Here is a 22,883-nt window from a genome sequence, read left to right as displayed (position 1 = left end):
TTTCCTGTATGCACTGCGCCTGCGCGGGAAACCGGCATTTCCATTCCTCTGAAAGCAGGGGTTCAGAGGTCGAATGCATGTGCGGAGGAGGCTGCGCGTGCGCATGGAACTTAGGTTTTTTTTACAGGTTTTTCCGTGAGGGTAAGTCTGCAGAAGTAAGGCCTGCTTTTTACAAGGTAAGTGGTGAATTAATTAAAATTAAAACATTTTTTCCACTGGTTTATTATTTTTAAATACTTTAAAGCAAGGTAAGTTTAGTTTCAGCCCTGTTAGAATAAAAAATTATTTTTTTCAAAAATTTAAATTATTGTTTAAAATAGTTATTTCATGTAATTTATAGTTTATTTAAGAAATGTGATTTAAAAAAAAAATTATTTGAAGGTTTTGTTATGTTTTGTAAGAAGGGCCCGTAGTATTTATAAGTCTTGACAGCACTTCCTGTCAAGACTTATCAATGGAGCATTCCCTGCTCCGATTGGCTGCCCATGTCCCACGTGATCCCAGGGGACGCATCGAACTAACTGCGCCCCTGGGATACGCAAACACTGCGCGCCGGCAGCTGGACCAGGCCCCGGATCGGAATTCCGCGGGGCCCTATAGCTCAACGGCCAGCGAGCAAGGTAAGTGCAGGTCGGGGGCTTGCACCCGCGGGAAGCCCCCGACCCGAATTTCTTGGCCAATACCTCCTCAGCATCATCGATCTATCTCGGCCTATTCTATTGTGCAGATCTCCATCCATTGGTTTTACTTATGTGCTCACTCTCCAGAGACACTTTAACCATTTCATGTAGTGCAGTTGTCTGCGTGACTGACTATGTTTTGGACCCGTTCTCCAGAGTAACTTCATCACGCATAGAACATGTTGGTTGCTTCATGTACAACGCGTCACTTCTGCAAACACGGCACTATCCCAGGATCTTACAGTGCCAGACATCTGATACAAGCCTTTCCTGCTCCTTCTGGCAATATCAATCAATGGATCGCGGGTCAGTCGGTGATTGATCAGGATCGCCCTTGCATGGTCCCGATGTGTCGTGTATTTGCCAGGCTATCAAGTATATATTTTTTCTTCCTCTAAAGCAAGGACACAACCATCTCCAAGAGAAAGCGAGCAATTAACCAACTTCACTACAGTGTCCAGACTTGCACTAGACTGTGCATTGATACCAGACCAGATCTTTTGGCGAGTCGTACCCAGGTGGTTTACGTTAAGAAGTGATGGGACAGGACAGATGGCAGCGGACACGTTCCATTAGTTGAAGGATCAAGAACTAACGGCCAGAGATTAAATGAGAAATGTAGGAGATTTAGAACTAAAGCTAGAAGAAGCCTCTTTACATGGAGAGTTGCGAGACTGTGGATATAACAGAGGCAGAAGTTACATCATTATTGAAGATTAAATTGCATATGTGGCTGAATATAAATAGGTTGAAGGGATGTTGAGACCTTGTGCGTGAAATCATTGGAACTATTAGCTCGGGTGGAGGGTAAAACTCGACAGGGACTGGTTGGGTCGAATGGACTGTTATAGCATTCCAACATTGTGATGACCAGTTGAGATTTTCAGTAAATATCTGTGAACGAAGATGTCTAATATCACATTGACGAGTCAAGTTCCTACTGTCTCCATCATCAGACACTAATCAGGAGACAGGGCCCCGTTCTATTGGTCCAGGAGACAATGGGGGGCGGAGTCTGATGGGGAGACCAGGGCCTGCAACATTCACACCGAGATTACAGAATTACAGTTAACCACCATTGTAACACATTGTTTCTACACTAAAGGAAACTTTAATTATTAATTTAACAGGGGTGCCGCATTCCAGCACCTGCGGTGTGAGGCAGTTAATGCAGACACCCACCTGTTCTACTCCACCGTTGAAGCTCAATCATGACCGTACTCTTTGAATTTTGAGCGGGAAGGGCGCTGTTGTAGCGGGAAACCCGGTGAAAGCAGCAGACATAAAACACACGGCACAAAGTGGGAGAAGTGTTTTCTGATACCTGATCAATTTCAAAACAACAATCTGCTTTTGTCCTAACAGAAAGACAGACATTCTAAAATAGAACACGGGTAATAATTTAACTCTAGTTAGGACAGGAAGCTTTGGTTTGACATTTCATTTTTTTAACCAATATCCGAATAAGTGCCCAAGGAGATTTCACCAGCTTCTTCAGCTCTTTCCTGAAATTAGTTTGTGTAGCTGCATAAATACACGTGTTTGTACAGGAACTCAAATACATGAGCAGATATCCGGTTTCAGTGGCGATGTAAGCAGGAGCTATGTAATCGCCTCGGTGATGCACGGCTATGTTATTAATTACAAAACTCACGGCAGACGTCAGCCACAACAATACAAAACTGCCCGATACAGTGAACAGTAAAATGATGGATTTCCTACGGTTCTCCATTTCTGGATCGCTTTGATTCTCACTGCTCTGACCTCGGAGTTCCCTGCGGGCTTTACTGGCCACTAAAATACGCCTGACTGTCAAACAATTAAACAATAACATCAAAACAAAAGGAAGCCACGTAATTAAAATATTTTGTAAGCGGAAGTAGGCTACACCTGCAGGCGATGAAAAAAAGGCCACACTGGGGCGGAAACCCCAGGGAACATTGTTGATTATTTGTTTTTGTTCATATGCAAACAAATAGGGGATGTTCTCTAAATAAACCAGGACAGAGACCATTGTTATAATCGCGGCCGCAGTTCTCACTGTGCAATACTTTGTTTTAAACTTCTGACAACATATAGCAATAAAACGGTCAAATGTGAAGGAGATGGTAAACCACACAGACATATCCAGGTTGGAACAACACATGTACATCACGAACTTACAAACGGCAGTGTAAGACAGGAATGAATATGGGAAGTGTTTACTCAAAATGTGATATACAATTACATTGACGATCATGACCAGTAGGTCTGCTGTTGCCATGGCCATCATATAGACCGAGATACATTTGGAAAGGCCGCATTTTCCTCTGGAGAGAATCACCATTGTCAATAAGTTCGCTGTAAGAAAGAGGAAGAGGTTAAGTAATGGGGACACTCGGATACATCTTACATCATATTGTGAGGAGATGAACCGATGTGTCCCTAGTGAGGGTTATGCACACGTTATTATATAGATGAAGATTGACAATAGACCTTTACAAACAAAAGTAATAATCACTCAATGTCGAGGGACTAAGAATGCGCCGTCCTTCCAGCCAAACTGCTTCAAGTTGGTGGGTGGTGGTGGGTGCTGGGAGGGTCGCTCGTATTCAGTCTCGGCAATGGTAAGGGATAGGGACCCCAACACCACCGACAACCAGGCACAGATGGCTCAACGGAGGGGAATATTGACTTTGCGACAGTGTAAAACGGGCGTCTCCGGATCAGCCGTCCATGATACATCTCTTCCAAATCCATCTCCATCGCTATCGCCTCTGACACTATATTCTTGCATGAAAACAGAACATTTTGGAAATACTCAGCAGGTCAAGCATTATCTGTGGACAGGAAAACAAAGTTAAAGTTTCATGTTGAAACCATTCATTTGAAATCCATTGAGTCTCCATTCAGACTTTAACGTCACGGTCCAGGCCAAGACGCAATACCTCGCAGGGATGGTACATTTATAGATTAAAGTCACTTTGGATGGTCCTATAACTTGTTAATTTTCACAGTCAATTATCAAACGGATTCCATTGCATACATCCAAGCACATATTTCATTGCACTGAAACCATCCCGCCATGAGACTGGTACCATGTGATGCACCAAGCCAATTTGATGAGTCACCACAGCGGTCCCAGGGAGCAATCGATGGAATTTTACATTTAATCGCATCGGTTTAATTGGCGAGGGGTACTCGGGAGCGGCATCAGATGTCAGTTGGATTCAATATAATTTACAAACAATTACTGGAAAGACATGAATTTAAATAATACATTCAGCTGTGCCACAAACATTGGATGTAGGTCGAAACTCTGCGCTTTTTCTATTCATAATGGTCCCGACGGAGCTGCTCTGTGACAGAGCGGGAGCTGGTGGAGCCGTGAAGGTTCTTTGCAACCGAGGGGAGGGGTGCAGCTCCCTGAGCGGCAATTATTGCTCAAAATATCTCTCACAGTCCACTGATGGGTTGAAGTGGCTGCAGCACGGTGGCATAGTGGTTAGCACTGTTGCCTCACAGCGCCAGGGATCCGGGTTCGAATCTGGCCTCGGGTGACTGTCTGTGTGGAGTTTGCACATTCTCCCCGTGTTTGCGTGGGTTTCCTCCGGGTGCTCCGGTTTCCTCCCACAGTCCAAAGATGTGCGGGTTAGGTTGATTGGCTATGATAAATTGACCCTTAGTGTTAGGGGGATTAAATACGTGGGGTTACGGGGATAGAGTGGGAATTGTGTTGGTGTAGGGTTTACGGGGATCGGGTGGGATATGTGTCGGTGCAGGCTCGATGGGCCGAAATGGCCTCTATCTGCACTGTGGGGTTTCTGTGATTCTGTGATTCTGAGTACCAGGAATTATCCACTTAAAGTAGACAGGAAACAATAGTACAGATTAAATGACTACCATTGACTCTAAGCAACACATTCTTTAATGATCTGTAGTATTTGAGGGGCCGGGGAAGCAGCCTCGCCCTCCCTCAGTTTACGGAGCAAAGTTGATCTCCCGGTGGCCACGATCGAGCGACAAGACCAGCGCCTCAGTGGCCGCATGGACTAATAGAATTCCCGCTGATATTCACCGACTGATCCCGGTGGATAAATGACTCTGCAATGAAGACATTCTCGGAATCTGTTACATTAACACTGAGATATTCCACAGTTAATAGACAACAGAACACATTGACTTACCGGGAGCCCCAAAGGTTGCGAGAACTGGGTAGTAAATTTGCTTTATCTGTAGAATTGTTGGCAGTCCCATTTTAAAAAACTGTGCGAAATCTGTCCAGCTTTACGATTCGGACTGGAGTGTATCTGAGATCGGTAAATACTCCTCATTTATAGAACAATCTGTGCCCTGGTCAGAAAAAAACAGGTTACACAATAAGTGGCGTTAGTTACAGTCACTTAACAAACAAGGGGCGATTTTCCGCTTCAGTGGGAAAATTGTGCGGGAAGTAATCTCAGAGGGAATGTGCCCTGCACATGGTCCCTGAACGCTGAATGGAACATCCCTCCTGGACACTCCGTTAGGCTCTTGAGATTTCAAATCCATTCTCTGAAAATTTTACTCATCCATGGCATATGCTAAATTTGTTTTTTATCTGTAATGATACCTAGTGATGAATCTGCTTTAATATTACTGGCAATGATTCATCGCTAACAATACTGGCGATGATTCCTCACTAACATTACCAGTGATGGCTACTCTCTAACATTGCTGGCGGTGCCCCAACTCTAATATAGTAATATTACGCTTCGCTGACTTTAATGTTGGTATTGATCCAATTCTACTGTTACTGGTATTGATCCTATTCTACCATTGCTGGTGGTGATTATACTCCAACATTACCGCTGGTAACCCAACAAAAAAAACTGTTAAGAACACACTCTAACATTATTGCTGGTAAAGTTACACTAAAATTACAGCTGTTGATCCTAACTGTAATTACTGTAGATGACCCTACTCCAATATAATTGTGGTGACCATAATCTAACATTACTGTTCATGACACTAAACTAACGATCCCAGCACCAAACGCAACTTCCCCTCCCCTTTCAGCATTCTGTAGGGACCGCTCCCTCCGAGATACCCTAGTCCACTCCTCTATCACCCCCAGCACACATTCCCCTTCGCCTAGCACCTTCCCGTGCAAGCGCAGGAGATGTAACACCTGCCCATATACCTCCATCCTTCCCACTCTCCAGGGCCCCAAACATCCCTTCCAGGTGAAACAGCGATTTACTTGTACTTCTTGCAATCTAGTATACTGTATTCGCTGTTCACGATGTGGTCTGCTCCAGATTGGGGAGACCAAACGCAGTTTGGGTGACCACTTTGTGGAACACCTCCGTTCAGTCCATAAGGGTGACACCGAGCTTCTGGTCACCTGTCATTTCAATTCACCGCTCCATTCCCACTCAGACTTCACCATCCTCAGCCTCTTGCATTGCTCCATGGAAGCTCAGCGTAAGCTCGAGGAACAGCACCTCACCTTCCAATTACACACTTTACAGCTTTCTGGACTTGAGTTCAACAATTTCAGATCATAACCTCAGCCCCTATTATTATTTTTATATATTTTTAATCCACACCTTTGGTTTGTGCCTTTTCCTTTTTTTCTCTCCCACATGGCAGCTGTCTTTCATTCTGCCAGCGCATTTCACACTTCATCTAGAGCCATCTTCTGGCTCTTTACCTGTCCTATTACTATCTCGTTTCGTCTTGAATATCTCTTAATGTCTCATCACCTCTCAGACCTTCCCTTTTGTTCTTTCATCTCCTCCCCCATTGCACAGCCCCCAAACTGGCTTTTAATCTGTTTCATTTCCTGCATTTTTCTCACTTCTGAAGAAGGGTTTTGACCGCAAACGTTAACTCTGAATCTATCTCCACGGATGTTGCCTGGCCTGCTGAGTTTTTCCAGGGTTTTCTTTTGTTATTTAACATTAATGGTGGTGACTCTACACTATGATTACTGGTGGTCACCCTACACTAACTGTACTGGCTGGGACCCTATGCAAAAATTATTGGCGGTGAACCTATCTAACAGTAAAGGTATTGACCTTACAGCAATATTAATGGTGAGGGCTCTACGCTAATATTAATGGTAGTGACTCTACTCTAACATTAATGGTGGTGACACTACTCTAACATTACTGGTTGTGACCCTACTCTAACATTATAGTTGGTGATTCTACTATAACATTACTGGTGGTGACTCTACACTAACATTACTTGTGGTGACTCTTCTATAACATTACTGGTGGAGACACTGCACTAACATTGCTGGTGATGACCCTACTCTAAAATTATTGGTGGATACCCTGCACCTACATTATATGGTGGTGAACCTACTCTAAAATTAATGGTGATGACGCTACTGTAAAACTAATGGCGCTGCCCCTACTCAAACATTAGTGGTGGTGACCCTACACTATCATTACTGGTGGTGACCCTAATCTAACATTACTGGCGGTGACCTGTTATAATATTACTGGCGGTGACCTGTTCTAATATTACTGGCAGTGACCCTACTCTTACATTAATGTTGGTGACCCTACTCTAATATTAATGGTGGTGACGCTACTCTATCATTACTGGTGGTGAACTTACATTAACATTAATGGTGGTGACCCTACACTAACATTAATGGCGGTGCCCCTCCTATAACATTTGCAGTGATGACCGTACTCTACCATTACTGGTGGAGACTCTACTCTAATATTACTGGTGGTGACCCTACACTAACATTACTCGTGGTGATCCTACGCTAACATCACTTGCAGTGACCCTACGCCAACATTACTTGTGGTGACACTACATTAACATTAATGGTGGTGACCCTCTTCTAACATTATTGGTGTTGACTCTACTTTAACATAGAAACATAGAACATAGGAGCCATTCGGCACCTCGAGCCTGTTCCGCCATTTAATGAGAGCATGGCTGAACATCCCAATTCAGTACCCTGTCCTTGCTTTCTCCCCATATCCTTTGATCCCTTTAGCCTTAAGAAATATATCTAACTCAGTCTTGAATATCTATCTATACATATAAAAGGATCGTGGTGTCTGTCTGTCTGTCTGTCTGTCTGTCTGTCCGGGCTTAACTCAAAAGTTATAGAGCGTACCTACATATCAAAAGACAGCTTATGATTAGGGGAGTGTCATAGGCATATTTACTTTTTGGTCAGACAAAAATTGTTCGGACATTATACAAAGAACGTTCAAGGCACGGTGGCAAAGTGGTTAGCACTGTTGCCTCACAGCGCCAGGGACCCGGGTTCGAATCCGGCCTCGGGTGACTGTCTGTGTGGAGTTTGCACATTCTCCCCGTGTTTGCGTGGGTTTCCTCCGGGTGCTCCGGTTTCCTCCCACAGTCCAAAGATGTGCGGGTTAGGATGATTGGCTATGATAAATTGACCCTTAGTGTTAAGGGGATTAAATACGTGGGGTTACGGGGATAGGGTGGGATATGTGTTGGTGTAGGGGTTACGGGGATCAGGTGGGATATGTGTCGGTGCAGGCTCGATGGGCAAAAATGGCCTCTATCTGCACTGTGGGGTTTCTGTGATTCTGTGAAAAAACCGACGAAATCCACTCATTAGCGGTTGACCAATCCTACGGGGATTCCGCTCATTAGCGTTGAGTGACGTGAAGGTTGACCAATCCTATGGGGGGAGCGTGCTGCGTCACGGGGGGCATTTCATGGCGTGTCTGGGCGGGGCCTAATCCTGCAGCCTGCCGTTAGTACCTCACAAAATGGCGGCCGCCCTTCTTCACCCGCAAAATCTCCCTCCGGCTCTCACCTTTTAGCGGGGGAGAGGCTGCTTTAAATTAGACTCTTTATCTCTTTTGGTTTTTTTTTCTCTGGCTGGCTGCGTGGGAAAACAGACAACCACGCGACGCAAGAGACAGCGAGTGGGGGAGCAGCGGCAGCAGGCTGCAGTGGGAGCTGAGCTCGGGTGAGCGGCGGCGGGCCGCAGTGGGAGCTGAGCTCGGGTGAGTCAGGCCGGGCCTGACGCGCCATGCTGCGCACGGGGGCTCCGCTTCACTGGAGCGGCAGGGGTCCATCGGGTCGGGCCTGAGGCGCTAGGCTGTGCACGGGGGCTTGGGTCAGAGCGGTAGCTCAGCTCAGGTGAGTCGGGCCGGGCCTGAGGCGCTAGGGAGGGAGAGGGGAGGGAGGGAGAGAGAGGAAAGGAGGGAGAGACAGGGGGAGGGAGAGAGAGAGGGGGAGGGAGAGAGGGAGGGAGAGAAGAGGGGGAGAGGGAGAGAGAGGGAAAGGGGAGGGAGGGAGAGAGAGGAAGGGAGAGCGAGCAGGGAGGGAGAGAGGGGAGAGAGAGGGGCAGGGAGAGAGAGGGGGAGGGAGAGAGAGAGGGTGAGGGAGGGAAAGAGTGAAGGGGTGGGAGAGGGCGGAAGAGCTCGCCTTCTTCCTTCCTTGCTTCGGCCACCGCGATTCAAACTTCCCGCCGACCTCACAAAATGGCGGCCGCCTTTCTTCACCCACCGGGCTCTGTGTCCAGCCCCTTCCCCGGGGTGTCTTCCTCTCTTCTCTATCTCCTTCCCTCACTCTCTCCTTCCCTCTCTCTCTCTCTCTCTCTCTCTCTCCTTCCCTCTCTCTCTCTCTCTCTCCTTCCCTCTCTCTCTCTGTCTCTCTCTCCTTCCCTCTCTCTCTCTCTCTCCTTCCCCCTCTCTCTCTCTCTCCTTCCCTCTCTGTCTCTCTCTCTCCTTCCCTCTCTCTCTCTGTCTCTCTCTCTCCTTCCCTCTCTCTCTCTCTCCTTCCCTCTCTCTCTCTCCCTCCCCCTCTCTCTTTCCCTCTCTCTCTCTCTTTCCCCCTCTCTCTCTCTCCTTCCCACACAGACAGACAGACAGACTCATTTATATATATAAAAATTATTTTTTCTTTTTTCATAACAGCATGCCCTCAAGAAAACATAGCAGACTTGGACGCACCACTTCTGACTGGCGATCTCCATTAACAAAAAACAAAGTTAAAGAACCACCTCCTGGGTGCTTAGGAAGAGTTCTTCAATCTCAACAGTCTCATAAACAGTTTTAAAAACATGGCACAGGGTTCTTGAGTTCACTCGGCACCGCCGGGCACTCCAGCTAGTAATTAATAAGTTGGCCTCAACTGCCTTCTGTTGTAGGAAATTCCAGTTACACGACTCTTTGGGTGAAGACATTCCTCCTCATCTCAGTCATAAATGCCCATTATTCTTAGACTGTGACCCCCTGGCTCTGGACTCCTCCACCATCGGGAACATCCTTCCTGCATCTAGTCTGTCTAGTCCTGTTAGAATTGTATAAGTTTCAATGAGATCCCCTCTCATTCTTCTAAGCCTACTCTACCCAATCTCTCTTCATATGTCATTCCTGCCATCCCAGGTATCAGTCTGATGAATCTTCGCTGCACTCCCCCCATGGCAAGAACATACCGTTATAAATCTCATCATTCATCAAGAAACTACTCATGATGGCCAGCTGGTGGCACTGTCCAAGGAGTATTAATACTCGGGCATCGGCCCCAGCTTGTCAGGGACATTTTGTAAGACAAGGAAATAGTGAAGTGCAACTAGACCTCCATGTTATGAAACAAGTTGAATAAAGCCTTGCTTTATGCTCAAACCAAGTGCGTAGTGAGTTTTATATCGTCACATACTTCCTCAGATAAGGCGACCAAAACTGAACACAATACTCAAGGTGTTGTCTCACCAAGACCCTGTACAACTGCAGCAAGACATCTTTGCTCCTGTACTCGAATCCTCTCGCTATGAAGGCCAAAATACCATTTGCCTTCTTAACCGCCTGCAGCACCTGCATGCTTACCTTCAGCGGCTCGTGCACAAGGACACCCAGTTCTTGCTGCACTTCCCCTTTTCCCAATCTATTGCCATTCAGATAATAATCTCTCTTCCTGTTTTTGCCACAGAAGTGGCTAACCTCGCATTTCTCCACATTATACTGCATCTGCCATGCATCTGCCCAATAACCCAACCTTTCCAAATCATTCTGGACTTTCTCTGCATCCTCCTCAAAGCATACACGCCCACCCAACAATGTGTTGTCTGCAAAGTTGGAGATATTACATCTAGTTTCCTTATCTAGATCATTCATATATATTGTGAATAGCTGGGTTCCTAGCACCAATCCCTGCGGTACCCCGCTAGTCACTGCCTGCCACTCGGAAAAAGACCCTTTTAATCAAACTCTTTGCTTCTTGTCTGCCAACCAGTTCTCTAACCAAGTCAGTACTTTACCCCCAATCCCATGTGATTTAACTTTGCATGCCAATCTCTTATGCGGGACCTTATCGAAAGCCTTCTGAAATCCAAATACACCACATCCACTGGTTTTCCCTTATCTTTTCTAATAGTTACATCCTCAAAAAATTCCAGTAGATTCGTCAAGCATGATTTACCTTTTGTAAATCCATGTTGATTTTGTCCGATCCTGTCACTGTTTTCCAAGTGCACTGCTATTACATCTTTTATAATGGACTCTAGCATTTTCCCCACTACAGATGGCATTCTCACCAGCCTATCATTCCCCATAAACTCTCTACTACCTTTTTTAAATAGTTGGGTTACATTAGCTACCCTCCAATCCATGGGAACGATTCCAGAGTCTATAGAATTTTGGAAGATGACCAGCAATGCATCTACTATTTCTAGGGCCACTTCCTTAAGTACCCTAGGATGTAGATTATCAGGCCCTGGGGATTTATCGGCCTTCAATGCCGTCAATTTCCCTAACACCATTTCCCTACAAATACTGATTTCATTCAATTCCTCCCTCTCATTAGACCCTATGTTCCCCGACATCTCTGGAAGCTTATTTGTGTCCTCCTTTGTGAAAACAGAACCAAAGTATGTATTTAATTGGTCAGCCATTTCTTTGTTCCCCATTATAAATTCCCCTGAGTCTGACTGCAAGGGCCCTATGCTTGACGTCACCAATCTTTTTCTCTTCACATAACTATAGAAGATTTTACAGTGATTTTGTTATGTTCCCTGCAAGCTTACTCACATATTGTATTTTCCCCCTCTTAATTAATCCCTTTGTCCTCCTTTGCTGAACCTTAAACTGCTCCCAATCCTCAGGTTTGCTGCTTTTTCTGGCCTCTCCTTGGATCTTATACTATCCCTAATGTCCCTTGTTAGCCCCGGTTGAGGCACCTTTTTTGTTTTACTTTGATGCCAAACAGTAATGAACAAATTCTGTAGTTCATCCATGCGATCTTTAAATGATTGCCATCGTCAACCCTTTAAATAACATTCCCCAATCCATCCTAGCCAACTCGCGCCTCATACCATCATAGTTTCCTTCAAGTAAATTCAGGACCCTAGTCTCTGGGGCAACAACTTCACTCTCCATCTTAATGAAGAATTCTATCATATTATGATCGCTCTATTCCAAGGGGCCTCACACAACAACATTGCTAATGAATCATTTTTCATTACATAATACCCAGTCTAAGATGGCCTGATCTCTAGTTGGTTCCTCAACATATTGGTCCAGGAAACCATTCCGTGTACACTCTAGGAATTCCTCCTCCACAGTATTGTTACTAATTTGGTTAACCTAATCTATATGCAGATTAAAGTCACCCATGAAAACTATTGTGTCCTTATTGCACGCATCTCTAATTTCCAATTTAATGGCATCCCCAACTTCAGCATTACTGTTTGTGGGTCTGTATACAACTCCCACTAACGTTTTCTGCCCCTTGGTATTTCACAGCTCTACCCATACTGATTCCACATCATCAGAGCTAATATCCTTCTTTACTATTGTGTTAATCTCCTCTTTTACCAGCAATGCTACCCCACCTCCTTTTCCTTTTTGCCTGTCCTCCCTGAATATTCAACACCCCTGGATGTTGAATTCCCAGCCCTGGTCATCCTGGAGCCATGTCTCCGTAATTACAATTACATCATATGCGTTTACATCTATTTGTGCAGCTAATTCATCCACCTTATTATGAATGCTCCTCACATTAAGACACAAAACATTCAACCTTGTATTTTTAACACTCTTAGTTCTTTTAGAATTATTATTTACTGTAGCACTGTTTGATTTACACCCTTGATTACTCTGCCTCCCACTTTGCTTTTGTCCTTCCTGCCTATTGTTTCTATCCTTGCTTCACTTTCCTCTGTCTCATCGCACAGGTTCCCAACCCCCTGCCATTTTAGTTTAAACCCTCCCCAACAGCACTAGCAAATACTACCCTTAGGACATCAGTCCCGGACCCACCCAGGTGCAAACCTTCCAGTTTGTACTGGTCCTACCTCATCCAGAACCGGTTCCAATATCCCAGGAATTTGAATCCCTCTCCCTTGCACCATTCCTCTAGCCATGTATTCATCTGAAATATGCTTCTATTTCTACTCTGACTAGCTCGTAGCTCTGGTAGCAATCCTGAGATTGCTACCTTTGAGGTCATATTTTTTAATTTACCTCCCAACTCCCTACATTCAGGTTTTAGGACCTCATTCCGTTTTGTTCTTATATTGTTGGTACATATATGCACCACGGCAACTGGTTGTTCACCCACCCACTCCAGAATGCCCTGCAGCTGCCCCAAGACATCCTTGACCCTTGCACCAGGGAGGCAGCATACCATCCTGGAGTCTCGTTTGTGGCCGCAGAAACACCTATCTATTCCCCTTACAATAGAATCCCCTATCACTATAGCTCTCCCGCTCTTTTTCCTCCCGTTCTGTGCAACAGGACCACTCATGGTGCCAGGAAGTTGGCTGCTGCTGCCTTCCCCCAATAAGCCATCTCCCTCAACAATATCCAAAGTGGTATATCTGTTAGAGAAGTGGATGACAAAAGGGTCCCCTGCACTACCTGCCTGCGTCTACTACAATGCCTGTTGGTCATCCATTCCCTTACTGCCTGTGCAGCCTTTACCTGTGGTGTGACCAACTCCCCAAACGTGCTATAAACCATCCTCAGCATTGCGAAAGCTCCAGTATGTATCCATTCGCAGCTCCTGTGCCACAATGCGGTCTGTCAGTAGCTGCAGCTGGATACATTGCCGCACACATGGTCATCAGGAACACAGGAAGTGACCCTGATTTCCCACATAGCGCAGGAGGAGCATGCCACATGGCCGAGCTGTCCTGCCATGATGTACACTCTAATGAATTTAAGTTGCATTATATCAAATCAATAACAATAATTACACTACAATTAAATAATATACTCAAGGGCTCTTGGTTACTAGCACTCCCCACCACACAACAGAGACCTTAGAAATTAAAACCACAAAAATTAAGACCGTCTAAATTTTATAAACTATTAAACTTAACTGTCAAACTATAGAGTAGTATAAATACTCTCCTGGCCGCACTCACCCAATCAGCTGCTTCTTCTTGCCCATGTCACTTTTTGAATCGTGACCTGGCCCTGGAATGCCACCTCCGGTCTGGGAGGTTGGAAAGCCACTGAAGGAAAGCCCGTGAAAGTGAGTTTAAGTACTCACTATAGCACCGTTCTCTGCTCCTCCCAACACTAGGCTCTGAAAGAAAGCCCGCGACAGTGAGTTTAAGTACTTACTGTAACATCGCTCTCTGCTCCTCCCAACACTTAACATTACTGGTGGTGAAACTACTCTAACATTACTGGTGGCGGCTGTACATTAACTTTACTGGTGGTGACCCTACTCTAACATTACTGGTGGTGATCCTACTCTAACGTAACTGGTGGTGACCCTACGCTAACATTACTGGTGGTGACCCTACTCTAACTTTACTGGTGGTGACACTACTCTAACATTAATGGCGGTGCCCCACCTCTAACATTACTGGTGGTGACCATACGCTAACATTACTGGTGGTGACCGTAGTCTAACATTAATGGTGGTGACTCTACTATAACATTACTGGTGGTGATCCTACTCTATCATGACTGGTGGTGACCGAACTCTAACATTACAAATGGTGACTCTACTATAACATTACTGGTGGTGATTCTATGGTTACATTACTGGTGGTAACCCTACTCTAACATTACTGGTGGTGACTCTACTCTAACATTAATGGAGTGACGCTACTCTAACCTTACAGGTGGTGACACAAATATAACATTACTGGTGGCGACAATACTCTAACATTACTGATGTTGAACCTACGCTAACATTACTGATGGTGCCTCTACTCTAACATACTGGTGGTGAACCTGCACTAACATTAATGGTGGTGACGCTTCTGTAACATTACTGGTGGTGACCCTGCGCTAACATTAGTGGTGGTGACCGTACTCTAACATTATGGGTGGTCACTCTACTATAACATTACTGGTGTTGATTCTACGCTTACATTACTGGTGATGACCCTACTCTATCATGACTGGTGGTGACCCTACTCTAACATTACTGGTGGTGACCCTACTCTAACATGACTGGTGGTGACCCTTCTCTAATATTACTGGAGGTGACCCAACTCTAACATTACTGGTGGTGACTCTACTCTAATATTACTGGTGGTGACCCTACTCTAACATTACTTTTGATTACCCTACACTAACATTAATGTTGGTGACCGTAGTCTAACATTACTGGTGGTGACTCTACTCTAACATTACTGGTGGTGACTCTGCTCTAACATTACTGGTGGTGACACTACACTAACATTACATGTTGGTGATCCTACTCTAACATTACTGGTGGTGACCCTACTCTAAAATTACTGGTGGTGAACCTACTCTAACATTACTGGTGGTGAACCTAGGCTAACATTAATAGTGCTGACCCTACTGTAACATTACAGGTGGTGACCCTACTCTAACATTACTGTTGTTGACTCCACTCTAATATTCCGGGTGGTGACACTTCTGTAACATTTCTGGTGGTGACCCTATAACATCACTGGTGATGACGCTACACTCATATTAGTACTGGTGACCCTACTGTAGCATTAATTGTGGTGAATCTACTCTAATAATACTGGAGGTGACTCTACACTAACAATATTGGTGTTGACATTACTCTAACATTAATGGTGGTGACTGACATGAATCTTATCATTCATGTGGAAATGAGTTATGAAATAATATTTTGCGGCCTGCTGGTGGCGCTGTCCAGGGAGAGTATATTTACTCGGGCATGGGCCCAGCTTACTCAAGATATTCTTTAACAGGAACTAGTAATGGACACAACTAGATCTCCATGTTGAAAAACAGTTGATTAAATCCTTGTTTAATACTTAGACCAAGTGCGTAGTAGTTTTCTTACGTCAATTTAATCAACTGGAGCCTGTTCCATGCTCCGAGTGATTTGGGAACAGACAGCTACGATTCAAACTGTAGAAAGGAACTCGGACATAGTAATCAATCCACCATGCAGAAACTACTCAGACCCGTCCGTCTCGACGTGTACCTGAATTCCCCTACAACTGCTAAGTATGGAAACACTGGTATCGTACCTTCAGCAACTTCCTCGGGGTGTGTGGTGAGAGCGTTCCTGATAAGTTGCAAATGCTTACCAATTATATATCTCTTCATGTGTTTGACTATATCGAAGACTGTGTAATCTATGACTCCGCTATCCAAATACTGCAGCAACTATATTTTAAGGCCCGAAACGAAGACTTTTGCTCTGCACTTACTGGCCACATCTCGACAACAACCTGGGGCATCACTTGTCGAATTACTTCAAAAGCTTTGCAGGCTCAGCAAAGATTGTAATCTCAAAGCTGTCTCAGCTGAGCAGTACCAGAAGGAATTAATTCTTGATTATTTTATTAATGGAATTGCCTCTCCCTTCATAAGCCAGCATCTGTTGGAGAATAAAACCTCAAGTTATAAGCTGCGTATGACCAGGCATATTCTCTGGACTAAGCAAAAAAAATGCAGTTGCCTATCTTTTACTGCATGCACGGACTGCTGCTATCACTTTTAGTGAATCCTCCGATAAGCCTCAGGCGGAAGCCTTCACTGATGATGACTCTATCCTAGCTGATGATGACCCTACTCTAGCAGCATCTTGGCAATCTGAAAAGAAGTGTTTCTTCTGTGGAGATGCATTGCATTATAGGAAGTTTTATCCTGCTTGTAATGCAACCTGCAATCATTGCAGTAAGAAAGGTCACTTTTCTAAAGTATTTCTGTCAAGAGCCTCTCCTAGGGTTACAGCTGCTATCTATAAAACTGCTCCTCCCCCAAGAGCGACTACTAGTGTTACAGCTGCTATCTATAAAACTGGTCCTCCCCCAAGAGCCACTACTAGTGTTACAGCTGTTTTTCCCCAAAGCCTGTCCCATGCAGCCACGAGGGTTTCAGTAAATGGACACATTTTGACTGCATTCATCGACTCATGCAGCTCTGACAGCTTCATCAGTGAGCGGGCTGTCAGTAAGTTAAAATTGCGTATTTACCCCTTGGACAGGGAAATTGTAATGGCTCTGACGACACTGACCACCAACTCTTCCGGCTTTTGTCTTGTCGACCTTATTCTCAATGGTCGAACTTATTTTTCCACCTGGCTTGGGGTGCTCAAAAACCTATGCAGTGATGTGCTCCTGGGAAATGATTTCCAGAAGCAACACAAAAGACTCATTTTCGAGTTTGGAGGGTCAATGCCGGAGCTTACTATTTCCAAAGTACTGTTTTGTGCACTTTCAGTGGCTTCGCTCGAAAAGCCCTCCATGTTTGCCAATCTATCCCCCTGATGTGAGCCTATAGTCACTAAATCATGACGTTTCAGTCAAGATGATCTATCCTTTATCGAGGCAGAATTCTCTCGCCTTCTGGCGGATGGTATAATTGAGCCATGTTCATCTTCCTGGCGGGCTCAAGTCGTTGTTGTTAAATATCCTCTGAAGCAACAGAGGAAACGTCTTTGCATCGATTACTCGCAAACTATTAACCAGTATACTGACCTGGATGCCTACCCACTACCATGCATCGATAACATGGTCAATAACCTTGCCAACTACAGGGTATTTTCAACTTTTGACTTAAAGAGCGCATATCATCAAGTACAGTTAAAGGACTCTGAAAAAAGTATACGGCCTTTGAGGCCAATGGTCGGCTTTACCAGTTTTGTCACCTTCCGTTTGGGGTTACCAATGGGCTGGCTGTCTTTCAACGGGCAATCGACAGCCTAGTCAAACAGGAGAACTTAATGGGCACTTTTCCATATCTGGATAATATCACCATTGCTGGTCATGACCAGAAGGCGCATGATGCCAACCTCCAGAAATTTCTTGATGTTCTCCGTCGTCGGAACTTAACCTTAAATGAGTAAAAATCCATGAAATCAGTCAACATCCTTGGCTACTGGGTGGGCAATAGTTTCATCAAACCGGATCCGGAGTGATTTCATCTAGCTCTCTTCGTTGGGCCCTTGGCATGTTCACCTATTTTGCGAAGTGGATACCCCACTTTTCCAATAAGATCCAGCCCCTGCTTTACGCGAAGTCATTTCCATTGGGGGCAATGTCTATTTCAGCTTTCGACCTCCTCAAGCAACAACTGGAAAAAGCCAAATTTCATTCCATCGATGAAAATCTCCCTTTCGTCGTCGAGTGCGATGCATTGGTGGTGGCTACCTTGAATCAAGGTGGTCGACCTGTTGCATTTCTCTCCAGAACTTTGTAGGGTAGCGAGAAGGAGGCTATGGCTATCATCAAAGCTGTACATAAATGGAGTCATTTTCTCACCCGTCGCCATTTCATGCTCATAACTGATCAGTGCTCTGTGGCCTTTATGCTGGATAACCGGAAACGCACTAAGGTAAAAAATAACAAAATACAGCTCTGGAGGATTGAATTGGCCACCTTTGGCTACACCATACATTATCGACCCAGCAAAGAGAATGTGGCCCCAGGTACCCTCACATGTGCATTCTGCTCTTCCATGTCAACTTCGACTCTTACAGATCTTCATACTGACTTGTGCCATCCTGGTGTTACCAATATGTTGCACTTTGTATGATCTAAAGATCTCCCATTTTCTATGGAAGACGTGAAAAGAACATGCTCCACTTGTAGAATTTGTGCAGAATTAAAACTGCAATTCTTCCTTCCGTCGGTTGGCTTGCTGGTACATGCTACACAGCCTATGCAGCCACTCAGCATTGACTTTAAAGGGCCATTGCCTTCCTCATAGCAAAACATCTACTTGCTTACAATGGTGGACGAATTTTCACGCATTCCTTTTGCTTTCCCCTGCCCAATATGCTTACTTCCACTGTGATCAAATGCCTCGATCAGGTAATTTTCCCTTTGTGGTATGGCCAATTTCATCCACTCTGATCGGGGTCACTCCTTCATGTCAAGCGAACTCAAAAGTTATCTTTCCCAACTAGGAATTGCCACAAGTAAAACGACACCATATCATCCTATTGGAAAAGGACAGGTTGAGAGATGCAATGCCATCGTTTGGAACGCTGTTCATCTTGCAATGAGGTCACACAACCTATCAGACCAACAGTGGGAAACTATGCTCCGTGATGTGTTGCATTCCATCAGATCTCTTCTTTCTACATCCACCAACGCTACTCCTCACGAACGAATCTTCGGGTTCCAGCGTCACTCCACTCATGGGACCTCCCTACCATCATGGTTGGCAGCTCCTAGCCCCATGCTGATCCGAGGATTCGTCCGATCCTCTAAGAGTGATCCCCTCATTGATGAAGTGGAACTGACGGATGTCAATCCCATGTACACACACGTGCGGTACCCTGATGGCTGGGAATCCAGTGTCACTTCAGGATCTGGCTCCCTGCCCAACCAAACCCACAGACCCAATCGATATTGGGATCTGTATTAATGATGCCGATAACCTGCACTCCTCTTAGGATGATGCCCTACCCGGGATGTCATTGGATCTGCCAGCTATTCTGCTGAATTAACCCGGGGAACACAGCATTCCCAGCGTGATTGCCACCCGAAGCCAGGACGCTGGTCAGTCACCGACTGCTGAGCAGGGTGAAGCCAGCTCTGAGCCGATGGGGCCCGCACCCGGAGCCACGATCACCGCAGTCTCCCTCAGGTTGATAAAGGTGACACGGACTCTTCTGGCCCGCCAATATGAACCAAGCGACCAAAACACGATCTGAGGAGACGTGCCTTCCGGCCTCCAACGGAGATCCAAACGACTGCGTCTATTCTTAGTCCGATTAATTCGGTAGAAGGAAGCCGCCAGACTTCCAATCTTTCAGCAGGAAGAATGACAAGAATCATGTCATTCATGAGTAAATGAATTATGAAATAATACTGGGTGGCCTGCTTATGGCGCTGTCCAGGGAGAGTATAATTACTCGGCAAGGGCCCAGCTTGCTCACGACATTCTTTAACAGGAACTACTAAATGACACAACTAGATCTCCATGTCATTAAAGCCTTCTTTAATACTCAGACCAAGTGCCTAGTAGTTTTCTTACGTCAGTGACCCTACTCTAACATTAATGGTGGTCATGGTGTGGAGATGCCGGAGTTGGACTGGGGTGGACAAATGTAAGAAGTCACACAACACCAGGTTATCGTCCAACAGCTTTATTTGAAATCACAAGCTTTCGGAGCGCTGCTCCTTCTTCAGGTGAAGTGGAGAAATGCATAACGACACAGCTTATATAGTCAGAGAATCATGTCAGATGTTTACAGGTAACCTTTCCAACTGCATTTCTCCACTTCACCTGAAGAAGGAGCAGCGCTCCGAAAGCTTGTGATTTCAAATAAAGCTGTTGGACTATAACCTGGTGTTGTGTGACTTCTTACATTAATGGTGGTGACCCTACATTAACAATAATAGTGGTGACTCTACGCTAACATTACTGGTGGTGACCCCACTCTAACTTTACAGGTGGTGACCCTACTCCAACATTACTGGTGGTGAATCTACTGTAATATTACTGGTGGTGACCATACTCTAACATTACTGGTGGTGACTCTACTCTAACATTACTGCTGGTGATTCTACTCTAACATTACTGGTGGTGACCCTACTCCAACTTTACTGGTGGTGACCCTACTCTAACATTACTGGTGGTGACTCTACTCTAACATTACTGGTGGTGAATCTACTGTAACATTACTGGTGGTGACACAACTGTAACATTACTGGTGGTGACCCTACTCTAACATTACTGGTGGTGATTCTACTCTAACATTACTGGTGGTGAATCCACTGTAACATTACTGGTGGTGACACAACTGTAACATTACTGGTGGTGACACCACTCTAACATTACTGGTGGTGACACTGCTCTAACATTACAAGTGGTGACTCTACTATAACATTACTGGTGGTCAACCTACTTTAACATCACGGGTGGTGACTCTACAGTAACATTACTGGTGGTAACCCTACGATAACCTTACTGGTTGTAACCCAACGATAACATTAATTTTGGTGATCCTACTCTGACATCACTGGTGGTGACTCTATTATCACATTAGTAGCGGTGACCCTACTCTAACATTAAAGGTGGTGACTCTACTCTAATATTACTGGTGGTGAACCTGCTTTAACATTAATGGTGGTGACGCTACTCTAACATTACTGGTGGTGACACTGCTGTAACATCACTGGTGGTGACTCTTCTCTAACATTACTGGGGTTGACTCAATGCTAACCTTTCTGGTGGTGATACTACAATAACAATACATGGTGGTGAACATACACTAAAATTATTTGTGGTGAACCTACTCTAAAATTAATGGCGTTGCTGCTACTTTAAAGTTACTGTTGGTGACCGCGCCTTTACCCCGGCCCGTTCGGCCGGCCTGACGACCTACTGCCTCGCCAACGCCACGGACGACTACTCGGCACTCCTAGCTGAGTTTCCCGCCCTCACTAACCCGACCTTTTTGGCCAAAGCCGCAAAGCATGGTGTGGAACACTATATCCCCACCACCGGCCCCCCAGTTTCTGCCCACGCCCGCAGACTCAACCCGGCCAAGCTGGAAATCGCGCGGGCCGAGTTCGCCACCATGGAACAACTCGGCATCATCCGCCGCTCCAGCAGCCCTTGGGCCTCGCCCCTCCACATCGCCCCCAAGCCCGGCGGAGGCTGGCGCCCTTGCGGGGACTACTGCCGCCTCAACGACGCCACCACCCCCGATCGATACCCGGTGCCACACATCCAGGACTTCTCGGCCCGACTGGCCAGATGAACCGTCTTTTCCAAAGTCGACCTGGTGCGCGGTTACCACCAAGTCCCCATCCACCCCGCGGACATCCCCAAAACGGCCGTCATCACCCCATTCGGCCTGTTCAAGTTCCTGAGGATGCCCTTCGGCCTCAAGAATGCAGCACAGGCTTTCCAGCGCCTTATGGACTCAGTCCTCCGGGACCTGAACTTCCTATTCGTCTATCTAGACGACATTCTCGTTGCCAGCTCCTCCAAACAGGAACACCTCGAACACCTTCGCATCCTGTTCGGGCGCCTAGCCCAACACGGGCTCATCCTCAGCCCGGCGAAGTGCCAATTCGGCCTCACCGAGATCGATTTTCTCGGTCACCACATCACCCCTGCTGGGGCCATCCCCCTGCCCAACAAGGTGCAGGCCGTCCAGCAATTTCCCCACCCCACAACCATCAAGGGCCTCCAAGAGTTCCTCGGGATGGTGAACTTCTACAACAGGTTCATCCCCAGAGCTGCAGCCCTCATGAAGCCCCTATACAACTCCCTCCGAGGAAAATCCGGCAAGATGGATGTAGCCTGGACCACTGACACGGCAGCCGCCTTCGACGCCACCAAAAACGCGCTCGCCGACGCCACTCTGCTTGCGCACCCGAAGGCCGATGCCCGGGTCGTGCTCACCACCGACGCCTCCGACCACGTGGTCGGGGCCGTGTTCGAGCAGTGGGTCAATGGTGCGTGGCAGCCACTTGCCTTCTACAGCCACCAACTGCACCACCCGGAGGTCAAATACTCCACTTTCGACCGCGAGCTTCTCGCGCTCCACCTGTCGGTCCGCCATTTCAGTTTCCTCCTGGAAGGCCGCCACTTCACCGCGTATGTGGACCACAAGCCACTCACGTACGCGATGGCCAAGCACACCGAACCCTGGTCCGCTAGGCAGCAACGCCAGCTCGCGGCCGTGTCCGAGTTTACTACGGACATCCAGCACGTCTCCGGTAGAGACAACGTGGTCGCCAACTGCCTTTCCCATCCCGCCGTCTGTGCGAATCACCTCGCGGTCGACTACGCACAACTAGCAGCGGCCCAGCTCACAGACCCAGACCTCCTCTCGGCGGCTACCAGCCTG

General features: G+C 46.2%; 1 protein-coding gene across 1 annotated transcript; it reads right to left on the bottom strand.

Annotated features, from left to right (window-relative positions):
• Window positions 1–1,630: 1,630 nt before the first annotated feature.
• LOC147100179 (putative G protein-coupled receptor 139) lies at window positions 1,631–4,983 on the bottom strand. The gene is made up of 2 exons (XM_085968985.1): window positions 4,847–4,983; window positions 1,631–3,020 (listed from the first exon to the last, which is right to left on the bottom strand). Exons 1-2 carry the CDS (start codon window positions 4,914–4,916, stop codon window positions 2,089–2,091), a joined length of 1,002 nt encoding a protein of 333 aa, XP_085825111.1. The 5' UTR covers window positions 4,917–4,983; the 3' UTR covers window positions 1,631–2,088.
• Between the last annotated feature and the right edge of the window lie 17,900 nt (window positions 4,984–22,883).

This window comes from Somniosus microcephalus, chromosome 27 (assembly GCF_052327205.1).
Source record: "Somniosus microcephalus isolate GS21.2 chromosome 27, FLI_Smic_1.0, whole genome shotgun sequence".
In the NCBI taxonomy this organism is placed as follows: Eukaryota; Metazoa; Chordata; class Chondrichthyes; order Squaliformes; family Somniosidae; genus Somniosus; species Somniosus microcephalus.
This window is presented reverse-complemented; position numbering and strand designations above follow the sequence as displayed.